Source organism: Sceloporus occidentalis, unplaced genomic scaffold (assembly GCF_023333645.1).
Source record: "Sceloporus occidentalis isolate IW3139 unplaced genomic scaffold, rSceOcc1.0.p SCAF_48, whole genome shotgun sequence".
Lineage (NCBI taxonomy): Eukaryota > Metazoa > Chordata > Lepidosauria > Squamata > Phrynosomatidae > Sceloporus > Sceloporus occidentalis.
Window position 1 is genome coordinate 6,559,691 of NW_028317028.1, and position 27,409 is coordinate 6,587,099.

General features: G+C 36.5%; 1 protein-coding gene across 1 annotated transcript in view; it reads left to right on the forward strand.

Annotated features, from left to right (window-relative positions):
* LOC149289166 (adhesion G protein-coupled receptor D1-like) overlaps positions 1–21,670 on the forward strand; it is a 175,417-nt gene extending 153,747 nt beyond the window's left edge. Inside the window, exons 24-27 of the mRNA XM_089491043.1 lie at positions 16,275–16,401; positions 16,835–16,876; positions 19,423–19,515; positions 21,575–21,670. Coding sequence (XP_089347169.1) covers positions 16,275–16,401; positions 16,835–16,876; positions 19,423–19,515; positions 21,575–21,670 — 358 coding nt within the window. The remainder of the gene's footprint in view (positions 1–16,274; positions 16,402–16,834; positions 16,877–19,422; positions 19,516–21,574) is intronic.
* Positions 21,671–27,409: the final 5,739 nt, after the last annotated feature.

A 27,409-nucleotide genomic window follows, 5' to 3' on the forward strand; every position in this document is an offset into this window, starting at 1 on the left:
CTTGTGGTAGGATCTGTATGTTTTAGTCTTTCATTATAAATAACTTTTTTTGTTGTCTGTGGAAACCCAGTAGCTGACATTCACCAGAAATAAAAGGGATATGAAAAAAAGGATTTCTCATTAATTTATTTTGTTCGTTTATGATCAGTAGACACTGTATAATGGAACTGATCAGCTGCTGACATGGGAACAATAACACAATGAAATAATGAAAAGATGGCACTATTACTGCAATATCTAAGTCTGGTAATGCTTTCACGTCCTGGATTATTGTCTACATATGGCACAGCAAAAGAAGGGGTCACTCTAATGCAGGTTGTACTGCGTTAATCTAGACTGAATTGAATTTCACCGATTCTCATTAAGGTGCACATAGCTCCAACTATCCTGGGAGAACTTTCATAATTTAAACACCATTTTTTTTTTTTATTGTTTTATACACCATTTTCAGTTACCTTAGGTTATAGCAAACAGACATCTAGGCTTTAGAGCAGCCGCAGTGTATCCATTTAACTTAAACCTTTCACGGAGCCTCTTCTCTTCCTCTGTTTAGAATGCTTAAACCAGTTTGGCTAATCTTAAAAAGTTTCCTCGGCAGCACCTACAGATGTTTTTGGTTTTTTTTGTAAATATGTGTTTTATTGTTTTGTCACAACGAAAGAACAGGAAATCAGTGGGGGAGGGAAACAAGGGGAGAAACAGGGCACATAACTCCACAATGTACAGGGAGACATAGAGCCCAGCGCAGTGGCCCAACACAGTTGAACACAGTGCACATACAGCGTCAAGAACATCGTAGGAAGAAAATACATTGTCCATCACATCGACATACCAGAGGTAAGGTTCCAAGAACCGTATCGGCATAGTCCCGACCAGGCATAACTGCAGGCCAAATAGAGGACCTCAGGGACTGATCGAAATAGGACATGATGGGAGTAAGTGTGGAGGCGCAGAAGTATAGCATCCCTGACATAACAAGGGAAGGACAAGGGGGCAGAGAAAGATGGCAAACAAAAAGGAGAAGAGGGGATAAACACCAAGGAGGGAGAGAAGAAAGAAGAAGAAGGGGAGAAAGAGAGAGAGAGAGAGAGAGAAAAAAAAAAGACAGATGTTTTTTATATAAAATAGTTTATTCAAATCAGACAAGATATTTTCTCAGATCTAGTTTTCCTTATTTTAAAGACCAGCACTGCCCTATGGAATAAAAAAGGTGAATATCTTGGGTTATAGAAAGGCATAGGCATCATAGACAAATGGTTCACCATCAGTTTATGAAGTGAGGCATGCTTCTGTCTTGTTCCATTTTTGGCTTCTTGGCAGCCTTATGAATGTCCTTCTGTTTGATTGTTCGCAGAGGAGGTATGAATTGACAAGACAGCCCGACCATTTTTTGTTATTTTCCATCTTTTCTCTCTGTACTATATGAGTCAATGTCACACTAGCAGTTGTGCATATGCTTATAGTGTATTTTTCCCATTTGTACATATGCTGTAACTAGTACTTTATGAGGTGTTATTAGCAACAAAGCATGTGATTATAAATAAATGACCTCCATCAACCATATGGAGTACTTATTACTTAGCAGATCTGTTGCTTTCCCTAAATCTTACATTTTGTAGTTAAATACACTGAAGAAATCCACATAACGGCATCTACATATTAAAGTATGCAATGTTATGTGTACACAATTGAAGCAGCCTTATTACCTTTTTGTTCTCAAGACCTGTGTGGTTATTACTCTCCATTAGGTTATATCTGCCAGCGCAAATGCGTGGTGGGATAGAGGCTAAAGGTCTGCGTACCTACCAATACGGCTGCTCCAGCTGCAGATCAAGACCTATAGTGTATGGCTACCGGCTGCATACTGAGACCGTAAAAAAATGTGCGGGCCATTTAGCGACCGCTGGCCTTAAACCATCCTCAGTCCTGCTGTAATCTCTACCCGATTGTTAAGGTGCTGATTGGTGTTGATTGGCTTAGTCAGCCTTTGTAAGGGTGGGAATTGATTGAGACAAGAAGTGATGTATACTTCTGATTTGCAAGACTTCATGACTGAGTTTGTGGTTTCTCTGGTTAACAATTATCAAAAAAAGTTTTCCTGTGACTATATAATTAAGTCATTTATTACTCCGGGTGGTTCTCTTGGCATCTCCAGATGAAACCCAGAGAATTCCCAGGTGTAATCATGATTAACAGTGCTTACTGACACTCTCTCAACACTGTGCGCTTTATTTTTAAGATGCACTAACTGGCACCACTGTTCTAATCTGTATTCTAAATTTAGCCTCATTTGTCAGAGACAGTTTACAAGAGAAGAAAGACTAAGCTGGAGGATCAGGAGTCTGTTCTCTGGCTATTGGAGGGAAAACTAAACAAAGACTGTCTGTTATCAACCATGTCCTATACATGTAGTGGATAATTTGCTAGCATTTTTTAAAACATTTATCTTATTGAAGATATTTTTAGATATTATATTTCCGGTGCTTCCCAATGAATATTACCTTACTTGCTCATGTGCACATCTAATTCTTTATTTTCAAAACACCATAAAGGATAACAGATTTTGAAATGTGTAAAAAATAGATTTATATTAATGAACAATTAAGTAACATACCACAATCGTTTTTGTAAATTAAAATGTTTACCTTTAAGGGGTTAAACTGTTTTAAACAAAAATGTTGGTGTTCAATGTGTTGAAAATGTAAATTCTACAACTGCAGTGGAAAGTTCTGGGTGGAAAACTTAATTCTGTTAAGAAACACTCCTGTGAGATAGTTTATCGACCCAGTTTATGACTGTAGTATATAAAAAACAGTTGTCCATTATGCAGTTTTTATGCTGCACTTCTTATTAGGGGCCCTTCGATGAATTGCCAACACTTAAATAGGGTGTAACTCTGTTTTCTGATAGAAATGCCCAAAGCACCCCATTCCACAGATGCCAAAAGCGCTAGCTATGGCTATGGAAACAAAATCTCTATCACTAGTCTACCATGTAGGTTTCAGAAGGCAATTGAGCAGAGTTAATAGGCATTGCAACCAGACACGAAAAAGCAATTACAACTTCATTAAAAAGTTTAATGTACATCTCTAACATCTCTAACCTGTACATCTCTAAATCTCTAACCTGCCTCGTCTCAAAATCTAGATTATATAAAATTGTAATTTATTATTGCTTTTCCGATGGGTGGAATGTTATTTTAAATATTTTCATTATGACATACTGGTAGGAAAGTGTTAATGCTACAGAAAAAAAAAGCAATTCAAAACCAAACTAGGTATATTTTGTATGTTGTATTCTTTGCATACCTCAGCAATATGTATTTCTCAAAAGGATTATTAAATATTAAGCATCAACACAGTTGGTCAGTTCTACAGCAAATATGCTAATTTCTCCACATTAGCATTCAATACATAAATACAAGAGTTGCTAATGAGGGTTTTATTATCAAGACTTTTCCAAGCGGCTAAGAATAGCTCCCCTAACTAGGAGTGAGTAGCTGACAAATGTGTGGGTCATATCACTTTACAATCCCTCTCTTTCTCCTGCTGAGCATATCAGCAGTAATGTATGCTAAGTATACTGATTACAATATTATCTCAATTCAAGATGGCAGAAAAACAACACAAATGCTGCTGTCTTTAGTTATGTGAAGGGTTATCTGGCTAAAAACATACAGCAAAAGAATGGATCTTGGGAGGTTTTTAAACATTTTCAGATCTCTGCAGGTAACAGAATGATTGAGTAAAACACCGAAGATGCAAAAACACAGCGCAGGCCACACAATACAGGAAACATTCTATTGCACTTTAAAACCTTGGTGTAAGATTCTTGCCAGAATTGTTCTTAAGATCCAGGCTTGCAGGAAATGTCTAGAAGCTTATATAAACAAGTATGTGGATGCAAAATTGTTTGCTTGTGGAATAAAATTTGCAGGCTATGGATATGGCTATCTTTGATTGCAAATGGGATTGCTGGAAAAGTGATAACTAGATGTAGACAAGTTAGAGGGTTAAGGGATAAATACAGAACAACTAGCATGGTAACCAATCTAATGTTCCTGCTACATGCCTAATGGTTAGTACTTTGTAAGTATAAACCAATAGGTTTCTTTTGCTGTATGTAAATTATCTGACAACAATAATGACGCTTATGATGATTTATTATTACTAGTAGTGGTACATTAATAATTGGTTGGATGCAATTTATATTAAAAAATAATTAAAGGTGCCAGGAGTGGACTTATTAATTTTAAATCCTGATTTTATTTTCCATCCGTGAAATATTTTCTGTTTTGTTAAGATTAATATGAGTTGGTGCCATACACACAGCAATCCCATGTAGAACAGTCCCTGTGAATGTGCTCAGTGATTTGCATGCAACCTTAAACAGTCAGCATGAGCAGGTTCCTTCCACTGGGACCCACCAGTTGGTTATACTGCAACAAAGGTCTGAGGATTAGCCTAAACCAAGCAGCATTAATAATTCCAAATTGTAGGTAGCCCTACACAATCTTTTTTGTTCATGGTATTGAATCTATCGCATGTAAATTTAGGTCATGATAATACTTGCAGCAAATGGAAAACACTTGTTTTTGCATAAGTCTCAAATGGGTTAATAAAAAAAAATATTTATTCAGTTATGCTGGATGAATTCAGAAAAAAATTGCTTGGTTAGAAAAAGTAATTCTAGGTTGCATATTATGACATATTTTTAATAAAAGGGCTGCTTGCTATATTAAATATATCTAATTGACTGGACCTGTCTGTAGTCTCTGTACGTGTCCTGACAGGTGGCTGTGAACTCAATATGATGCATTTCAGTCTTCACATCTTAACAGGTTTATGGAGTGTGCATGCTGAGCAGCCCTTAGCTACTAATAAGTTTAGTACTTCCTCTTGGGGATACCAGGTAACTGCCACTTACACCTAAGAAACATCTCTCACATCAGCCCATTCCTCACCCAAGAATCCACAAAAACTCCGGTTTATTCACTTATCATTTCCCATCTTGATACTGCAACACTCTTCTGATTCCACTGTCTCGATTCTCTCCTCTGCAGTCTGTCCTAAATGCTGTTGCTAGGCTTTTCTTCCTTGCACGGCGCTCCTCTTCTGCTTCCCCTCTGAAATCCTCCACTGGCTCCCTATTACCTTAAAAATTAAATTTAAAATCCTGGTACTAACATATAGGCCCTCCATAACACTGCTCCTCCGTACATTTCTTCGCTCATAAGCAAATACTCCTCTACTCGATCTTTACGTTCTTCCCATGGGCTAAGACTCTCCTCCACACTTATCACCTCTTCCTTTTCCTGTCTACAAGATTTCACTTGTGTTGCCCCATATCTCTGGAATTTCCTTCCACCGAACCTTCAGCTTTTACTCTCCCTCCAACATTCGAGAAACATCTCAAAACAAACTTCTTCAGAGAAGCATACCATCTTAGCTGTTAGAACTTCCATGTTACTAATACATCCCCACACTACCTCTCACCTTTCTCGGTTCCTTATGTTTGTCCACTCCCCATTGCCTCAATATTGTAAGCTTGCGAGCAGGGCTCTCTCCACCTAATATATCGGTTTGTCTTAGTCTATCAATTCAAGTCTTGTCATACCCCTTGAATATATGTATTGTAAAAAGCGCTGTGTAAATTGTTGGTGCTATATAAATAAAAGATAATAATAATATTAATAATAAATTAAGCCCGTCCCATTTCCTCGTGACTGTTATCATGGCTTTGTCCCGTGATTGATTTTAGTGGAGCTGAGTGAGGCAACATTAGTTTCCTTTTCAAGCCACTGGTTGTTATTTTTGGAAAATCTTGTGCTACTCCCACAACAGTAGCTAAGACTAAAATTTCAAAACTAGTAGCTTGAGGTCCTTAATGTAAGGCCATTTTACTTAATGTCAGGAAGATTTACCTTACTGAGAGGGTGTGGACAAGTAGAACAGCCTCTCATCAGAAGTTGCAGAGGGGATTTAAACATCAATGGTATAGGCATATGGCTTGTGAATCTAAGACAAGACATGATTCATATATTTCTATAAGTGTAAACAGAATAGGTAGCTCAACAATATAGAGGGTAGGACCAAATGAGAACTGGTATTGAGATAAGGTTGTGTACCCTTTACAACCTAAAGCAAATGAGTATAAAAACTATTACTGTTCTCTAATAAGGTCCCTAAATGGTATGTTAGAATACAGCTGGTGTTGTATGTGTGATGATATAGAATGTTTAAAAGTATCCAATCAGTAAAACTATGTGTAGTGGTTTAGAAACATAGATACATTTATTAAAACAAATACAAAAAATAGGGTCAGCTGCAAACTCTAAAATAAATTGCATAAAATAGCTTTCCTATAAGATCTATAAGGGTATCTCGTTATGATAAAATAGGTATAAAATGGGGGGGAAAAAACAAAAAAGAATCGTTATTAAAATAACACAATATGCTCAACTGCCTTGAGCATATTGTGTTATTTTAATAACCAGTTTTTTTTGTGTGTTTTTTTTCCCCCTCCCCATTTTATACCTATTTTATCATAACGAGATAAAACTACTACACATAGTTTTACTGATTGGATACTTTTAAACATTCTATATCATCACACACACACACCAGCTGTATTCTAACATACCATTTAGGGACTTTATTAGAGAACAGTAATAGTTTTTATACATATTTCTATAATACTGGGTATTGAAGCTAAACAAACATTTTATAGGCAGAGGAACAAATGTTATCAAATTAATACATCTTATAAAACCTAAATAACAGCATAATTAACAAATGACAACAATTTCAGCGAGGAAAGTTGTGCATTAACTTACCTCTACCGATATTCAAGGATTACCGTATTTCCCCATGTATAAGACCCACCTTTTTTCGAAAAATGTGGGGTGTAAAAACAGTGTGCGTCTTATACAGTGGTTGTAGATTTTTTTTTCCCGCTTACCTCTGTGTTGCTCAGCAGGGTCTCTGGTTCCGTCGAGGAGACACAGGAATCCAGTGGAGTCACATGAATGTACATCACATCACATGACTCCACTCCGTTCCTGCTCCCCTGAGCAGGACAAGAGAAGTTCACTCAGAGTTTGAGCAACGCAGAGGGAAACAAAGTCTGCATGCGGCACCGGAAGATCTGCAGTTCAGGTAAGGGTGGGGGACGGGGTATGAGTCTGTGTGAAGGAGGGAATGAATATGTGTGTGTGATAGCATGGATGTGTAAGTAGGGGGCGGCAGGGCACAGGGAGGCTGAAAGTGATGGCATGTGTTGGCTGCTTGCGCATTATAGGAGTGTGATTGCTATATTAAATATACACGATTGCTAACAGCAATAACTCTCCTATCATGCCCAGGCATACTCAGATTCCAGCACAGCTAACATCACACTCATCCTGGAACCTGGGCATGATAGAAGTGTATCATTAAGGTGCATCTTATACATGGGAACGTCTTATATATGGGGAAATAAGGCAAGGGCACAGAGGGCAAGGAGATCAGAGAAGTCTGTGGGAAACAGATAGAAAGGACTAGGGGATAACGGCAGGGAACAAAAAGAGACAGAGAGAGAGAGAGAGAGAGAGACTTATTTTTGTTTCTGTATATAAAAATATCCCTCTGAATTTCATCCAAACTAAAAGGGCAGGAAATTAAATTCGTTGTCTGAAAAAAAATTAACCAAAAATGAAACAAAAAATGTTTCCAGGATGATTTTTGCTCCATTATACGACAACGTATAATCTCTTTTATTCAGATCTGCAGCACTGGCGCACAGCTGACTAAGCCTAGGGGCTTGTCACTCACTCTCACATGCTCTCTCACACTCTTATTCACTTTCTCTTATGCTCTATTTTATGTCTCCCCACCTTTTCTGCTGACCACTTCTGTGTCCCAGTTTCTTTTTAGGCAGCTTTGCTTTTTCTCTTGCTTCTTCTTTTTCTGACGTCATCCTGTCTTCTTTCTTCGTCCGCTTTTGCCCAGTATAAGCATCCATGCACACCCTCTCCCCTGATTGGAGAAATGGAGGGACAGGCTTTATAAAGAGACATTATTGTAGTTTTTTCTTAAAAACGGGCTTTAAACTTGGCATCTTTAACTAACACAAAAACAAAATGTGTTCAGAGGAGTAGAAGTGGGATTTTTTTTTTAATAAACAAAGTGGGATTTATTTTTTATAATGGATCAGTGTCAAAAGCACTCTTGTGTAAGAAAGTATGAAGGAGTGATGTAGCAAGTCTCAGTGAAAAAAAGTGTCTTAATGTGTTTTAGTAATCTGAAACTTGAACAATAAACTTGTCCTTTTATATTTTGGATTTAAAATGTTTTTTGTGGTTACTTGAGTTTATGATTAATATTCTAAATCCGAATACATAATTAATTTAATAATTCAAATTCTGTTTATTTAGAATTGCCACACTTGGAAAATTGGCTATAAGTCAGAAATGCAGATGACAAATTGTTATCTATATTAGACAGGACATTGTGATAAATGGATTGGTGTTTAAAGATAAATATGAATAGTAGACTTTTGGCTGCTATGCTCCTGCTACTAATCAGAAAACGTAATTAACATGTTTATGTTATGTTCCATAGATTAACCCTTGTAAAAGCACAATATTATAATCCCAGTTGTACCTTTTGCTATCTTTCCATACAAAAATTGCTGTTTTATATATTATATAACCTTGCAACTGGTCCGAAATTGAATCAGTTTTTCTCCAACTATATTAGTCCCTCTATTGCATGTAATGAGAGCACAGATAACTCTAGGGATAATGTGATCAAATAAGGCAAAATCAATGGTTATTATTAAATCTGTGAATCATCAGGGCAGTGATATAGATGGTCTGGTATTTCTCATATACTTAGGTACATTGTGAGACATCATTATAATCCCTTTCATTGATGTGGTCCAACAGACAGTTTCAATCTTTCTGGCAGATGTTAAGGTCTATCAGCTTCCTCCTTGCATCTTAATACTTTGAATATGTTATGATTAGGAAAGCTATTTGTTCTGCTACAGACCATAATGTAAATGCATTTTATATATTACAGCGGAATTTGAAATGAGTGGATATTATATCATTGGCATCCTGGAGTTTTAGAAGGACACTATAAAGATTTCTCATAATTCCATTAAAAGCATATTACTTTTTTAAAATATGCATATGGAAAATATATACTTTTGAAAACCTTAACTGCAACAGTTTATATCCAAAAATATAGAAAAAAGCATATAAAAATGAATTATTGTGACTTCAACCATGATTTTTATGCCTACAAGGATGTCTTTTGATTTTTTTTTTCAGTTTACTTGTGTAGAAAGAGATTGAAATGCGTAAAAAGTGATTTTTATTTTAAAATTATTTTAGCTGGAGTTTATTTTGTCAATATTAATAATGGATCATCCCTCTCCTGCTTCCATCTGTGCAACTGTAGGGGGGGTCAAAGAGAGCGCAGCTGTAACTGAGTCCTGTGTATCAGTGAACCCTGCAACACTCCAGCCTCCCCAACACCTCTATCAGGTAAACTGGTGGTATGTCTGTAGCCATATGAAGACTGATGAGGGAACAGAACAATAGAACAGTAAGGGCACTGACCTCCGTGATCTCTGTTAGACACACTACCCCTGACATCTTCTTTTCTACTTTTGCATAAGGATAAAGAGAGCTGTAAAGCTGTGGGTAGCCGTGCAAAAATTAGAACATGGTGTCTATGACACAGCCTCTGTCTGACATAACTAATCAAGAATTGCAGGAGATTATACGAGGGACGTCGCGAAAAGTTTCTGCACGTTTATATTTTTGTTGGAAACGGTGAAGGCGGGAGGAGTAGTAATAGGTCGTATGTTAGCGTGTCATGTGAATAGTTCTGTCTGTCAACCCGGCTGCCCTTGCAGTTTAGTATAAGAGTTTTCACCCTGGGGTGAAGATGACTGCAACAATTTGTATATGCATTATATGTACTCTTGATATTGTGTACTTTTTATTCGCTGTATCAATAAACGGAGAATTGATTAAAAAAAAAAAAAAAGATGACTGCAACAGTGTTCTGTCATATGCTTTTTGTGGGCAGAAGGTATGCACAGAGCACAAATTCATCTTCGCATATGTGCTCAGTATGGGGATAAAGTTCTCTCTCAGTCGGCCGTATTGGTGTGATGGATGCAGAGCACTCCGGACGTCTAGCTACAGCCATGACCACAAGGAATGATGAAAGAACCCTGGAACTGATTTGCGAAAACAGAAGAATAAAAGTTGAAGAGGTTGCAGGAAAGCTGAATGTGAGTGTTGGAATTGTCTATGTGCTGCTTCATGGCAGCCTTAAGTTCATTAAAGTGTGCGCCAGGTGGGCCCCTAAGCAGCTGACAGAAGAGCATAAGCGCAAGCGGCAGAGTATGTAGAGGAAGCATCCATCATCTCCTGTAGCAAATAAATTCAAGACAAAACTTTCTGCAGGAAAGTTGATGTTGACTGTATTCTAGGAAAAAGTTGGTACGACGTTGGGAAAATTGCATCGCAAAGGAAGGTGACTATGTAGAAAAGTGATGTAATTTGTTTTGAAATAGAGTTAAAAAAAGTATGGAAACTTTCTGAACGTCCCTTGTACAATAAAAGGCTTCCAGCTAGGGTGACCACATCAGCCATGTTTTCCAGAACAGATATTGCTGACCAGCCCAGATAAAAGGCTGCATTGCTATATGAGGGATGAATAACTGACTGGTTCCGTTCCATAAGTGTATACATCTCACATACTGCAGGGCATCGTTTTATCTGGGCTGCTTAGCAATATGTAAGACTTTTATGTGTCCTGGAAAACATGACCGATGTGGTTACCCTGCATCCAGCATGCTTTATGTAATGTTTCTTCCTAGTCCATTTGTTTAAAAATCAATAAAAAATGGAATTTGTATGTTTTCTGAGCTTTTGGGTTGCTGCCCCATGTAAGCACACCAACCATTCATTTGGGAGCATTAGCTATTATCTGGATTCCTTCCGGTTCATCTCTAAAGCATAAGTAACCCCTCAGGGGATAACCACTACACCTGTTCGTTTAACCCTTAGGGTGCTATTATTGTGAATGATAAATTGAACAATAAATTGTTAACAGCACAGCATTGTTTGTTGCAGCACACAAAGGGTTGAGATGATGACCTCAGTATGCGTGGGCACTGTGCTGTGCTGCTGTTGCTATGGAAATTCTACAGTCAACATAATGATGATATTTTCTATCCCGTCCTTCAGAGCATTGTATTTCTGTCACTTGTAGATGTGCTCTAATTGCCCAAACGTTAATAAAAAATGAATTAGATGAATACACAGGGTAAGATGTAGCATAAAAAAACACAGTTGAAGTACAGCATTCTCAAAATATGTGAGAGCATTGTTTGCCTCAGTTGAGTTATCCTATAAAATCTTTAACCTGCAAGAGATATTGCCTTAGGTTGGAGTTGCTAAAATTATAGTACTTTAAAAGATGTAATGACAGGGTTTGCGTTGCACTATTGTATTTAGTTACAGTTTATACAATGGCAGCAAAGTGGTGGTGGCTTTTTGGAAAACATAGCCTTTGAGAAACAGTTAGACACAGAGTCAATGTATGGAAAGTAAACAAATAGACATTAAACATGGGTGTGCTGACATGAGAGCACAAATACAATTCTAAAGGGACTGGTAAGAAGCACTGTTCTAAGAATGTGGGCCACCTGCAGTTATCACTTGCAATTTAACACAAGACCATCGATGACATGAGGGATAATATAGGGCTGGACCTTTATCCAGCCCATTCATCATGACAGATTTTTTTTTATTACACATTTCTGTATGGTTAATACTAGAGATTATGGTTGTACTGGAGGGTTTGATAATCCAGCTTCTTTAGTGATTGTCTTGGGTAAGGAAGGCCTACCCACACTGAGTGTTCTGATATTCTTTGTTTTAGAAAATCAGCCCTGCTGGATAGGATTGACTACAGTAAAATATGGTTTAAAGTACTATTTTACTGGAGTAGCCCCTAATTCTATGATTACAGTGTGCACCTGAATGTAGGAACAAAGACAGAACAAGAATCAGAAAAGTAGAGCATGATGGAGTGAATAAAATATTTTATACAAAGCAGCATATCCTCCCAACTGTACCTGCTTCTCATTTGGTCTAACACTTCATATACTTCCGCTTCTTTTATGTTGTCAAAGAGATCTTTATTCATTTTCTCTCACTCTCATCTGTCCTTTCACACTTCTCTCAGATGGATTATGTGACATTATTTACTTGAAATTATACCACATACTACAATAATATATGGTGTGAAAAATGGGATACACTGGGTGAATATAATACCGCTTAATAATTATATAATGTCATATGTTCCTATTTATTTCCATGACCCAACATCCTATATAAAAGGAAAAGGACTAGAGCAAAGAGGTCAACGTAATCACTTCACTATGCAACATGCCTTTTTCTGTTTATTTGGCTTGTGTTATTATAAAACACAAAGGCCACAAAAGGTGTATAATTGGATGTCTTTGCTACATATATATGCATCACACAGTAGTCCCATTGTCCTCCTATACTGCAAAGTTTAAAATGTGTTCATTTTCTCCCAATTTCGTACATAAAATGTGCAGAATAACACATAAAGCTTCCTGCCGCCTGTACATTAAGTATATTGGATAGCAAAATCAGGGCTCAATGGAGATCAACAAGCCAGGATTTTGGATAAACATGTAAGCACAGATGGACCAAGTGACTACATTTATTTTAAATTAAACTGCCGTTTTAATATAAGCAATTTACCTAACGAAATTACCTTTAACTTTGTTTGAAACCAGTGAAATTGTTTTGGAGATTAGAAGATGACCTCTGTGGCAGCATGGGACAGAGCCTGATTATTTAAACAATTTCCTGGCCCTAAGTCCCCTCCTTGTATGCCTGAACAAATTATGGGGTTATAATTGAATAGAGTGGAATAATCATGTGGGTGCTGAGAAATTAGACCAATTTTCCTGTTTCCACGGTATGGATTTTCTGTGGTAGAAAAATTCACAGTTCCTAGTGTGCGGGAAGCTTCTGTGGACTAGCACAGCCCTTCTTCTCATAGATCTGACCTTGTATGTGTTTACAGAGTAGAAATGTGCATCATGCTTCCAATTACAAATGTATTAGATTATTCTGAAAATCACCCAATGGAGTACAAAAACAACAATTTTCACAGAGTCCTGCAATCCAAAGTTAAAACGAAAAGGCAGCAAATGGCACAGCACTTCACCTTGTAATGCCTCCTACACCAGACCAGGAATGTTATTTAAGAGGGGTGTACACGATGAAACACAATTAAATGGTTGATTGGCATACAGAGGAATTGGCTGAAGGTAGTATTAGAAGTACTGCAATCACCACTGCACGGATCACTAAACCTCTATTCTGCTTTTTTGTTTTATTTTGTTAGAATATTTAACATTTTACAAGATTAAATGAGAGGCTTTGCATAAAGTGTTGCACAAATCCATTATTTGGGATGATTTATAAATGGTTTGTGCAAGAACTTTACACATAACACGGGTGAATCCTGTGTTGTCAGAATGGATGAGTTACTGGCACCCAGAAAATACATTAAACATACAACTGTTGCCCAGGGATGCAGGTGTCTTTTAACCTTAATCCGTGTTGCAACTAAGCACCCTTTGTTATCCCCTGTAAATCCTTGTTTACATACCAAAAAAATTGGGTTATCACTACATCAAGTAGGAAGATAGGCATATTGAGGTATGCACAAGTAATGAATAGATCTGCAGACACTGCATATTTCCTTAGAAACAAATGGGCATCACTTTGTATGTGATTATTAAAAAAAAGACCTGATGGGGAACATTTTAAGGGTACTGTGGGTTTACATGGCAAAGATTGTGTAACAATTATTTCATGCATTGCTGATTTTCTTGTTAGTTCCATATATTTTGAATCATCTCATGAAATGTGGCTTGTGGTCCCAAATAATCAGACTGCATTGTGGGGGAGGATAGCTAACTGCATTGTGATAACGGTAAGATTTAGAGACTCTATACAGTAACACTGTGACATTTGGAAAGAAACAGTAAGACAGACTTATTTGTGTCCTGGCACAGCCTGACTCAGCCATCTTTCTCTCTGTCCATTAACAGTCAAGAGCCAAGAATGAGACAAGTCAGGATACTGGAAATGTATCATTATCTCTGGCCACAGGACAAAAGTGTAATCTCCAGGTACTTAGCAGAGTTAGCAAGTGACTTACAGGATTTAGAAAAAAGTGCAGTGAATGTATAGTTGTAAAAATGGATTTATATGTGCTGGGGGGAAAATGTAATTATCTTCTTGAGGTTCCACACAAAACATTGTTCAAACATCAGGGTGCACAAACACAGTTTATACAGCAGGATTGTATTAATAGGATCATTCCTGTGGGCAGCCATATTATCATGGGGAAGTATATCTATAAACCAAGAACAGCTGTGGGGTTCAAAGCATAATCACCTAAAACGACACAGATTAGTCCTCAAATCTGTAACAGGACAGACTTTGTCTAAACTATCATGATTTTTATTGGAAACAAAATAATGCCAGGTAGTACATAAATATGACAATGGGCCCTGCAAAGTGTCCTTGACAAGTCCCTGATAGCTATGGGACATTTACATACCTGGACAGAACCTAGGTATTCTGGCTCAGAGGTTTCCCCCACCATTTGGGTACTGTAATTTATGCAGCCTACCACATATTTCCAAAAGCCCCTTGAAATGATTTATCCAAGATCAGTTGCCTTACATCTGGGGATATCTGGAGAGTTCTAAGGCTCAGGCTTTATTCACATGTTCCTCACAAATCCCCTAGAAGCTTACCCCTGAGTATGACAACCTGACAGTGTAAGAGTTGAGTATTTAGCAAATCTGGCCTGAAATCTATAAAATAGCAAAATAAAGAATATAGGAAATATATCTTAAAGTCATGTACTGTATATTGAAGTTATGCCCTATGGGTTGCCCATACATATAATCACATAATCACCAATGGGCTGTTTTGAAAAACAATACAATTTGCTACAGCAGTAGCAGCCTAGGCTAATTTCTTCTAGAACAATCAATCTTTTTTAGCTTCATTGGAGTGACAGATTGTCTGAAGAAAGTCAGAGATTGGAAAAAAATAGGAAGTATTGACTTAGCCAGCTGCATTCTTTATGGCATTATAAACCCTTTCCTTTAGTAGCACTAGTAATGCAGTGATGTTTCTTTTCTTCTTTTATTTACTTTCCCTTTGCCTCAATCATAAAGTGAATAATGGAAGCTGATGTAAGGAAAAAAAAGTGAATGTCTTAATAAATACCTTAGGCCGTTTTTCTCATATGTGAATATGCTACCTCTGTCTGGCAGAAATATAGCAGCATGCTAGAGGGTGCTGGTGTGAGTAACTCATCCAACCTGCACTGTATATATTTCCAAATATAAAAAATATAAAACATCTTCTCTTCCAGAAATAAATGCCCTTCCCATGGAAGACTTGTATTGGGTGGACATCTGAATGCTGCTGTATAATGTGTTGGCAACTGCTCTTGTATTGAAAAAGGTTAAATGTGCTACAGCTATGAGTTCTGCAAAAAAATGCTTCTCGTATTCCACAATATGTTTTATTTACATTCAGCTCTCTGTAAGAAGAATTAACATTTACGAGAACTGAAAATATTTTTATATGCTTCACATCACTTTGAGAAGGTCGTATGTATATATTCAGCAGATGCTAAACAAATCTTCCCCTAAATTGAATTTGAAATACAATTCCGCAGAAGCAGCTCATTTCAAACTCTGTTCTGCTCTTTCAAAAGCTGCATCCAAGGTGATATAGTGAGGCCTACCTCGATTGTGTCTTCTGGCCATAAATGTCATCTGTGAATGAACACAGTCATTGAAGAAGACACAGCCAGTGGCATGTTTTAAACTGCACAACACTTTTGATTTGGTGCGACTGTCATCTTCATGGTAATGTCCAGACGTGCTTTACTGTTGCCTTCATACCAGTGCCCTTTTGTTTTGGCCACGTACGCAGTGTCTGCTTGTCTGGCTTTAACTATAATAAATACTCAGGCTGTATGCTGTACTGTGCAGTTCAGTACATTTTCCATGTTTTGTCTGAACCCATAGGTCCATGGGAATTTATAGTACCTGCTAAAATGTATTATACAGTATATGATAATGCTGCAAAACAGGCTCATAACATTTTTCTCTTATACCTTTTTTAGGTTAACAGCAAAAGCAGTGGCTGTGCTTCTGCCAATCCTTGGAAGCTCCTGGATCTTTGGAGTCCTTGCTGTTAATAATCAGTCAATTGTCTTTCAATATATGTTTGCTATATTCAACTCTCTGCAGGTAAGCGTATGGTCAAAAACTGAAGGTGTATCTAAAATTGTCTGAAAATGCAGTGTATATATTTTATATCATATATTATATATTTACATAATAGCTAGACACAATCCTGTAAATTCAATGTCTTACTTTTAATAAAAGGCTGCATTAATGCAATGTTCAATTAAACCATTATGCATCTTCTCATAACATTTATACAGGTCATTGTATTCTTTTAATGTTTCAATATGATCTTTGCCCTTATTATAGACCCTTTCTACAGGGTCTTAAGACTTGCAGTCATTCTGTTTCTTCTGTGTCAGTTTTGCACACACAGGCACAGCTAACATGGGGAATGTCATATTGATCAGGTGAATGTTCCTGTAGATTGGCCCATGTGTTCCACATCGGCAGAATTGTCCTTAATATATAATATATATATATATTTCCTTTATAGGGATTTTTTATCTTCCTATTCCACTGCCTACTAAACTCCGAGGTAAGCACCAATATGCAATTTTGAAAAGTCCATTACCATTTTACCAGTAAAGTACATTTATGACATATTTCTGATTATTTTGCAATAACTATAGAGTTAAAATAGATTTTTACCTTCTGTTCTTGATCATTCTTTCACCTTTACCATGTAGATTTGTTTCCTTTGTTTTGCTCTCGGAAGCTACCTCTTTCTACAATAGATAGCTTTAAAGTGACTTGATTATGCCTCTATTGTAAAACAAAAATAATAATAGCTTCCCATCTGTTAAAGCTCCACTTGTTCTCATCATAGAACAATTGGGCATAATTCATATTGAGGTCCTTTCAGGTTATCATTCATTTAAGTTTCACTTTACAACACATAAAAGTCAGTTTGAATTGAAACCACTAATTTTCTTTGGGAAAAGTATGAATAGTACATACATATGAATAATATAAAGAAGAGGGCTGCTCCAGAAGGCATGGGTACATTTGCTTTAAGCAAGGTCGGCCCTCTGGATGGTCGATGTTCAGCAGGGTCACAAAATGTGCAACGAACCTGCACTAGTACGGAGGTAGCTGCCATCCCATGCAAATAGGACTGGTGCCCAATGCCTGGCAGCTAACCTGATATAGGGAGGGCATGGGGGCATAAATGTTAAAACCTACCTCTACCTGAGGTTAGTACAGATATCTCAGATAACCTCATATAATGGTTATAACCAAGCAATACAAGAAAATATTCAATGTTTGCACCAGTGTCACCCAGATGCTGTATGCCAACATGAACTGTCATGCCCACCAACTCAGAAAACTGCCTACTATGATAATTTGACAAAGTATACAATGGAAACATCTGCACAGAGCAATGAATTATGCAGTGACAAGACGTGGCAGGATATGTATAAGTGACAGGGTCGGAATATCTTGTACATGAAACTACCTTCAAGAGGTAATAAGGGCAAACAATGTACAGACAACTCATGTTGCTTGTAATAGGCATAAGCAACTGACTGCCCAGCCAGTACCTTGCAAAGTCAGTATTCATGTTGTATTAAACCTGTCTTAAATTATACAAGAAATCAATGTAAAGACAAGGTATTATATCGTCAGCTGAGTTCTAATTGGGTCCGCCACCTTAACTTATGGAATGTAATATGCTCTTGACATGTCTCAGTGGAGAGCTGCTTAAAGATTCAAAGGATTTAATAATATCGATGTCACATTAATTTATAAAATCCTCATTACTCACGGAACTCTTTTGTCATAAATAGCAGGGAGATTTATATGCTGCTTTGTGATTCCAGAGTATTTTCACACCTCAGTCATTATTATACAGAGACTGGCCAAGTAGGTTAAAAAACTCAGCAGTAACCGCTAGCTGCCTTCGCGAATGTTTGCATATCATTAACATTTGTAAGTGTCAGCTGAGAATGTTGAAATATCACATATTTTGCATGTATTTTTCACACTCCCTTGCCATGCATTTCTTTTTTCATGTCAAATCTGTGGTATTTACGTAAATACTCAATTTGTTATAATTTCAGATAATGTATAAAAATAGAATAATGTTCTGTGCTGGATTAAAGCAGATGTCAGATTTTCATCCTTTCAGAAATATTTTAACAGATGTTGTTGTCAAGAGAGGATATAGTTGAAATGGTCATATGAACATATTTAATGTCCCAGCAGTGTCATCTTTAGCACTATAACTCACTCTTTGTAGACTCGACATAGAATTACCCTATGAAAATGGGATTAACCATTGTTTTCTGTAGAATTTTACTAGAAAATTATATTCTTTTTGTAGGTATTAAATGATCATTTATGTAGATAAAAAACGCTAGCTACTCACCGCATTTCCGTTTAATTAAACAGTCTCTATTAGCTTGCAGTGGAAATCAACATGACTAAGGAGTCTATTCCATGCCACAATGTTGCATATGCTAGTTTGATTACAGGCAACCCAATTAAACATTGCTTAAATTATTGATTTTTTTCCACCCAAGTGTAAATTGTGTGACATGCAAGTTGGCAGTCAACACTCACAACATTGAGAGGAACTTGCAAACTTTACTATTGAATGGACTCACATCTCCTCACAAACAGCTTTATTGTTATTGAATATACACATTTCTTTGCAAGTCTTATGGTTATATTACATTACATTTTATGTATCGAGCACCAGCAGATTCCATAGTGCTATTACAATAGAGAAAGGAAAGTGGCGGGCAAAGGAATATATGCCTGTACAGTGTGACAGAATCCCCAAGATTTATGCCGTTTTGGAATGGTATTCCCAGGGTATACGCTGAATCCTTGCCTTGTTTTGTGTACTAATTGGTCATTATTAATCTATCAGCTACCTGGAAATCTGAATGCGTATGTCTTTTATGCTTTTTTCGGTTGTGCATTCCCTTAGTTTGTAGTTTTTTTAGGAGGGAAACATTCCCTACACTAAAAACTATACTGCATCAGCTACATTACCATATGCTCAATAGACTAATTTTCACAAAAATGAAACAATGTTGTATTTCATGTACTGTATTGTATTGTCTCTTTGGAAAGGTAAGAGCTGCATTCAAACACAAAACTAAGGTCTGGTCCCTCACAAGCAGCTCCATTCGCAACATCAACGTGAAACCTTTTAACTCCGACATAGTAAGTATGATTATATGGACTGGGGAAGCACTGTATTGCTGTTGAAGTGGGTCTGTTTGATTCAAAACAAAGTGCCAGCTACTCCTACGTCCATAACATTGAACACATATAAGATGTGGAAAGAATATCCATGTTGCAAGAGTTGTTTTCTACCCTAAACATTGTCTGATTGTTAAAGTATATTATGATGGATGGAAACAATCTGGTTAATAAATATGGTGTTGATGATAATCATTAGTTTAAATCATGTATTTAAACACCTGCCTGTACATATACTCAAGAAGTGGGACACTCTTAGTGCATTCTCCCTTAGTGACAGGATTAAAGGGACACTCCAGCTGTCATATACACTTTAATGCCTATAATAACTGCATGTTGTCTGTTTTGCAAATGCTTAGGGGATTCTGCAGAATCCCCCCGTATGCATTTGCCCCTTTCCACACGTTAGACTGTCCTTTTAAGTACTGAACTCTGCTTTGATTCCATTGTGGCATGTTAGAATGCCAGATTATGAAAGATGGCCCCGACCATTAATTTTTAATTAAAAGACATTACATTTGCTTACATATAATAATACTCAGTAATAGTTATGGGCGCAAACCGCTTCATAAGCAAGTTTGTGAATGGTCGGTAGTTGTGGATTCCCCTGAATAAAAAAAATAAATATGGTAAATTACTCGTATACTATTGCTGGCAGCTTTTTCTGCTAAGGCAGAAGAATTCACAAAGAGACACAATCATATAAGAAACAATGTTATCTACCTGTTTCGCATGGATTTGCAGATTTTTTTTTTTTTTTGGCATGATCGATGTAATTCCACTAATGCTTAAGAGTCCTCAGGTGATACCTGCTGTATTACGTTATATACCAGCTTACATTTGATGTACACTTAGCACACTGTCATATGTCACAAAAACTTGTTTTTGTCATAAAGCAGTAATTTTATAACCAAAAACACTGAAGAACTGCTGAGTATTATATTATCATCTTTCAGTGATTTTACCTTCTTTGGTTTAGTGTTAATAATTATTTAGTAGACAGCTCATCAAAATGCACCACTTTCAACCTTAGATACCTATCTTTCTGTTCACTAAAGGGTCCGTTCGGCAATTAAAACTAAAATAGCTGAATTGGTCAAAATGTGTTTTCTTTTTTTAATTTAGATGTTATAGATATCAAATTGGCAGTTACTTTTGTTATATTTGATTCCATGTCACTATTACAATAGGGGAGATCGAAAATTAACAATAAATTGACAGCCAGACTAAAGAATGCTTATTAAAGTCTTCTGTGAGTATTTAAATATGCACCCTTCAAAATGAAAATAAGTAAAGACTTATCTGTAGTAGAAGCTGCAAATCCCGAGCTGCAGTTACCTGCCTCCTCCGTGGTGGAACAATTCTTGCCACTAATTGCCTGCTTTGAGTAACCAATCAGTGACAGGGAAGTTGTCTTATTGAAATCAATGGGAGGACTTTTTGCAAATGCCAACATGGTTCTGAATAGACGAAACATATAGGCGGAATATTTAGGCAGAAATTATATCAATCTGCATTGAGATGTATTTAGCTGAACAGATCTCCTGGATGGGAAATACCTAGGAGAGAGGCAAAGGGCAAATGTATACAGAGGATCCTACAGAATCCCTCCATGCATTTGCAAATTGGACACAATGAAAGTTAAAGGGACATGTATTAAAGCAGAGATGAAGAAACAGCCCTGCTTTTCCAACCTTACACATAAATAGAAAATTCTATATCCATGGATATGATACAATGATGAATTATATACGAGAATCTACCATCTAATAAGCAATAACAAATCATAGTGTACAGTTTAAAAAAAATGTGTGCTGTTTTTTAGCAGGCTGGGAAGCAAATCTTATGATGCATTCCTCATGAGGCTTCCCTTGGTCATTTGATCATTACACAGCCTACTGAAAAATACAAATAAAAATTGCATTTATATTTCTTTTAAAACATTTGATGTTATATACACAACTGTTTCTGAAAGCATCCCCTAATCTGTGTGACAAGGATTACTGTTCATGCCTTTCAGATGAATGGGAACCGTGCCAATACTACTCCAACCAAGATGAATACATGGGACAAAAGTAGTAATTCAGCCAATCGAATTGACTTATCTGCAGTCTGATCATGAAAGGATTTGACTCTCTGGAGGCCTTTATGTATGACTGTTTGTCTTCTTCTATCGAGACCTTACTATGTTGTTCACACACAGGAATGATTTTGTATTCCTACACTAAATCACTTTTTTTGTCTACAAAATACATGATTATAAAGATTCAGCTCCCAGCATTGTTAAATATGAGAAGTAGGTGCCAAGGAGCCTTGGAAATTATTTTTTTCTGCAAATCTACAAGACACCTAGAGAAAAAAAACCAATTTTCTGTTATGCAGTATTCTTTCTCAAAGAACCAATCACTGTAGGATTATTTACCTTAACTTCTGGGACTTTTATGAAAAGACAGCTCTTGGCTTTCCCTGACAAATCCTCCACACACAACAGGCTTTGGATAAACTTTCTAATGGAAAAAAAACATTCTTATTTTCATCTGTGCTCTGCTAAATATCCTATTCATCCGTTTATACTCCTTCTAGATATGAAACCTTCTCTAGCAGAAAGGTAAAGCAATGAAGGATCCCGCTGCGTAAATATTTTTCGTGTACAAGGACTGTGAATAAACTGGCACCATTTTCTGTCTTTGAGTTATTTTTCCCGAGAACTAATCACAAAACACAAAACTGCTGTTTAACTAAATCTTTTCTACAAGATACATAGTTGAGAAATAAATAATGTTTTTTGTGAGATAAAGAAATGGCCATGTTGGTCTTATATTCACTTTGATTATGGTTTTCATTGGTTGTTATATCCATAAAAAACTAACAAACCATTCAAATGAAAGTGACAGTTTAAATTTCTATGGTTTCTGTGAACAAAGAATCCACCTCTTTGAACTAAAATGTTCACTATCATTATTTAAGGCGTTTCATAACATCATATGGCGGGCAGGCCCACTCCTAAGGTTCTATTGCTTTAGGTAAACTTTGTCCCGTCAAGCATTCACTCGCTTGATAACATAGGGAAGAAACTGCTGGAGGCCCCATTCATCAGCTACCTAGATCTCAATCATAGTAGAGCCTTGCTTGAGGTTGGGCAATGAATGTGACCCATTTAGAAATTCCACCTGGCCAATATGACAATCGTTACATAGACCATTAAATATTTCCAAGATATCTTTAATTGCATTGATACAGATGATGGTTAAAAACCCAACATTTTAAAGTTTAATTTTGCTGGGAACTTACTATGTGTACCGCTAAATAGCCTTTCTTGAGAAAAAAACAACCAAGTTCAACTTCTTTGTTTAAAACAGAGCCCTGCTTAATCTTAGATACATTTCATAGCTCTTATTGAGTAGGAATTAATAGAATAATGCTGTTACCAAGATTGAATACATGTATTAACATTTCTACATATGTCATAAGTCTTGGCATGCTTTTAAGCCTGTCACAGGCACCAACAGTCCAAAGTTTCAGAGGATAGGTCCCACAACCAGACTTATGCAGTTTGCTGTCCTGACAAATGTCCCATTTATTAAGGCAACTGGCATATTTTGCATAGACAGTGTGACAAACGGGCACTGTGCACGTGGAAAAGGGGTGTTAATTACATCATTTTACTACAGATGTAATGTCTGTGAACCTACATTTTAAATGCACTGCAGTGTTTCCTGTTGAAGTTGGCAAGCATGCCCTTTCAGTGTCAAACTGACAGTGCTGTCATTAGCGAAGGACAGCAGCCCATGGCTCATGGCCTGGGGCTACCTCGGTACCCACAGAGTCTCTCCACTGGGCCCTTTAAACAACCATACACCATTGCAATACTCCATTAGCAGATTTTATTTTCTATGTAGACAGATACACAAAAATAGTTCATTTCTTACATGCTGTATAACATTACTTAAGTTGAATTAGCCATAGTAGCCATAGTAGCAAGAACAATGTTACTCCTATCAGATTTGTTTACCTAATTGTATGCTTTTAAATAAAAAAAAAATGTGACCTATGAAATAGAAAACACTTTGTAAACCCAGTTATGCCCTACTTATAGATATATCAGGTATATAATGGCAATCCAATCTTTATTTTTTAACTATATCTGGAATGGACTTGAAATGACCCATAGAATATTACTGTGAACAATTGCAATTAGTTATCAATTTAAAATAAAGATTTTTTTAGAACAAATTCCATTCCTTTTTATCGGTCTTTTGTAAAATTTGCCTTTTCTTATTTCAAGCTTCACATATAAAGCCATAGTCTGCTTTATTGTAATTTATTGCATAAACCCAGGGTATATTAGCATTTTGGAACGAGAAGCAATCTGTAATAATTTAAGGTAAGCTATTTTAGTGTCGGACACGTATTGCTGAGCCAAGGCCTTGAATATTTATATGACAAATTGCATCAAATTCCAGGCTTGTGACCAGGCGTAGAAGGTTTGAACCAAATCCATCATTCCTTCCATTTCACTGATGGAGATAACAGTTTTGATATCACCTACCATTTTTTGTTATGTCTGTTTCACGTCAGACACTATGATTTAAAGTAAAATAAATTACACTTTAAAAAGGTTTACATTTATGTTGTTATATCTGTTCTATCTGCTGATAACACTCATCCCAGTAAACTAAAATGTAAGTATCCAGCACAGAGCTAATCTTATTTTACTTTATAAAACTCAACAAAGAATCACTGTGTAATATGTTCTGTAAAGTGTTAATTTTAATGATGTATCATTTATTTAAGGGCCAGCTATCACATGAAACATTAAATAAAACAAACATACTATAAGCAAGTGTTGCTTTTGTATTAATAAATGTTAACATTTTGAGAACTTGCCTTAAAATCATTATACATGTTTATGTTTTTAAAATATCCAACTGAAGGCACGCATCATAAGTATCATGCACACTAATCTCTATGACTCAACAATTGGATAATTGGATGTGGTGTATCAGGTGTGTGTGTGTGTGTATATATATATATATATATATATATATATATATATATATATACACACACAGTATATGGGCAAAAGACACCTGACCATTACACCAACAGGGACTTTTATAGCATCACATTCTAAATACATAGGCATTGCTATGTTGTTGGTCCTCCCATAACAGCTTTCACTCTTCTGGGAAGGCTTTCCACAAGATTTTGTATTGTTTTTGTGGGACTTTTTGCCCATTCATCCAGTAGAGCATTTGTGAGGTCAAGAACTGATGTTGGATGAGAAGGCCTGGCTTGCGACCTCCATTCCAGTTCATCCCAAAGGTGTTCTAAAGGGTTGAGGTCAGGGCTCTGTGCGGGGCAGTCAAGTTCTTCCACACCAAACTCATTCAACCATGTCTTTATAGAGCTTGCTTTATGCTCTGGGGCACAGCCATGCTGGAATAGAAAAGGGCTTTCCCCACACAAAGTTGGAAACATTTCATTGGCCAAAAGGTCTTGATATGTCTACTTCAGCATACCAAGATACCAGCCCCATCCAACAAGTTTGGGATCAGCTGGAACTGAGATTGCGAACCAGGCTTTCTCATCCAACACCACAGAAACACTACAAAATCTTGTGGAAAGCCTTTCCAGAAGAATGGAAGCTGTATTTAGAATGCAATGCCGTAAAAGTCCCTGTTGGAAAAATGGTCCACTATATGGACAATACATATAGTCTATGTATATATATATATATGTATATCATGCGATCCACAGACCATTATGAATACTTGGAATAGAAAGTTCTCTAAATTTTATATATTTTCATAAAACTGATTTTTTTTAAATCAATTGTTATAAGTGACAGCTGACCTGCAATTTTACTTGTATTTAAAACATGTATCTGTGTGATTTTTTTTCTTTGTATTTGTATTTGTATTTTCATTTAACCTTCACTTAATTGGGTTTTTAATTTCTAAAATCTAAGCAGCAATAATAACTTTGACTGTAGCAGAATTAAAAATTATTAAATTATTGACAAACAGTGACATTAAAACATGCTGCATTAAAGTTACTATGACCTGTACAATTTTGTATGCAATGTACGTGTAACATTAAAATATTAACGTGTTTGTGTGGCTTAGAAATGGCATAAAGTTTTTACTGTGATAATGATTTCTTGTGAAATAAAATGTATAAATGAGAAATGAACTCACTGTAATATAGTTTTATGATTAAAATAATTAACATACACATATCCTTGCCCTTTTTTTTTTTTTTTTTAATTTATTTTTTTTAAATGGGTTGTTCTACAAATTATACATTCCCTTTATGGCTTATCTCCCAAGTGTCCATGTTGAGGAGGGAGTCCAAAATCCTCTGCCCCTCTTTCCCTGATGCCTAGGTCTTTATTGGGTGCCCCCCACCAACCTTTATCGCATGTCCACACACCATATTAGTGTAGCTTGTGGCTACTGGCTAGAGATTTATCAGCCACTGACCTTAAAGTTCCAGGTCAGATTTTATGGTGCTTATCTGGCATTGATTGTGTCTTTTTTGCTACACAGTGTTTGTAAGAAAGCAATGTTTTCTTTGTCCCCTCTAAAAATATTCACATTAGGCCTGAGTGAAACTTGAGTGGAAGGAACATGTCAAAGTGTCTTCTTTGGAATGCTAGTATGTTACATGGATGGTCCAATAGGACTAGGGATATATTTAAATATTGCTCATATATGGTAGACCCTATACCCTAACTGAAAATGTAAAGCAGTGTAAAAACTCATGTTTAGACGGGCAAGGCCCCCTCCATCTTTTCAAGGACACAGAGCCTATAGCACCCAAACTCTGTCACTTTATTACCAGCTGTCATATGTATACTACTTTGGTCTCACAAATAAACTAAATAATCTAAAATACAAAGAAGCTGTGATTTTGCCTTAACTTTGCTCACGGATATATTTAGGTATTTGGGCAAAACAAATAATAAGTATTATACAGCTAAGAGAGGTCACAGTATGTAGAGAAGCAGGTCAGCAACATGTGAAGTTTAGGGATATGCCTTGGCAAAAAATGTTGCAGTAAACCCCAACACAGTATCTGATGACCTTTGACCATGTTGAGGGGTTACGCATAAAAAGCATACACTAAACCTTTCATTTTCCTAATTAAACCTTGGTTGTTTCACAATTAAAATCGACACTTCATATTTTGATGTTGCCACGAAAACAATACAGTTTATTTCTGCTTAATTTTCAAACTTCAAGCTAATGCCACAATAATGTCTAATTTTCCAGTGAAGCATTTCAAAATATTTCATTGACCAGATGTGTATTATGCGGGCTGACCTAGCATACTTCCTTTCTCAACATATGCTTGATTAAACTTTAATTAAATAAAGTCCAAAATGTAGTTTATATATTTGAATAAACTGCATAAGGCCATATGCTACAGATGAAATCCAGAACCCCAGAATGGTTTGGGCGTTCACATTCTGTGCTTGATTTAAAACTAGTTCTTCCAATGTACAAATGAACTAAATGTGGTCTGGGGTGATTATACCTTGGTAGCTTATGTAGGATACTGGAATAGAAAGGGTGTAATATTTATTTAGTTGTTTTAACCCCTTAAGGACCGGGCTCGTTTTTTCTTTTTGTACCCTGTGGGACCGAGGCTGTTTTAACACTTTTGCGGTGCTTGTGTTCAGCTGTAATTTTCTCCTCACCCATTTAATGTACCCACACATGTTATATATTGTTTTTTTCAGGGCAAGATGGGTTTTCTTCAGATACCATATGTTTTGATCATATCACCTTATTTACTATAAAAAAAATAATAAAACATGGTGAAAATTTGAAAAAAATACACCTTTTAT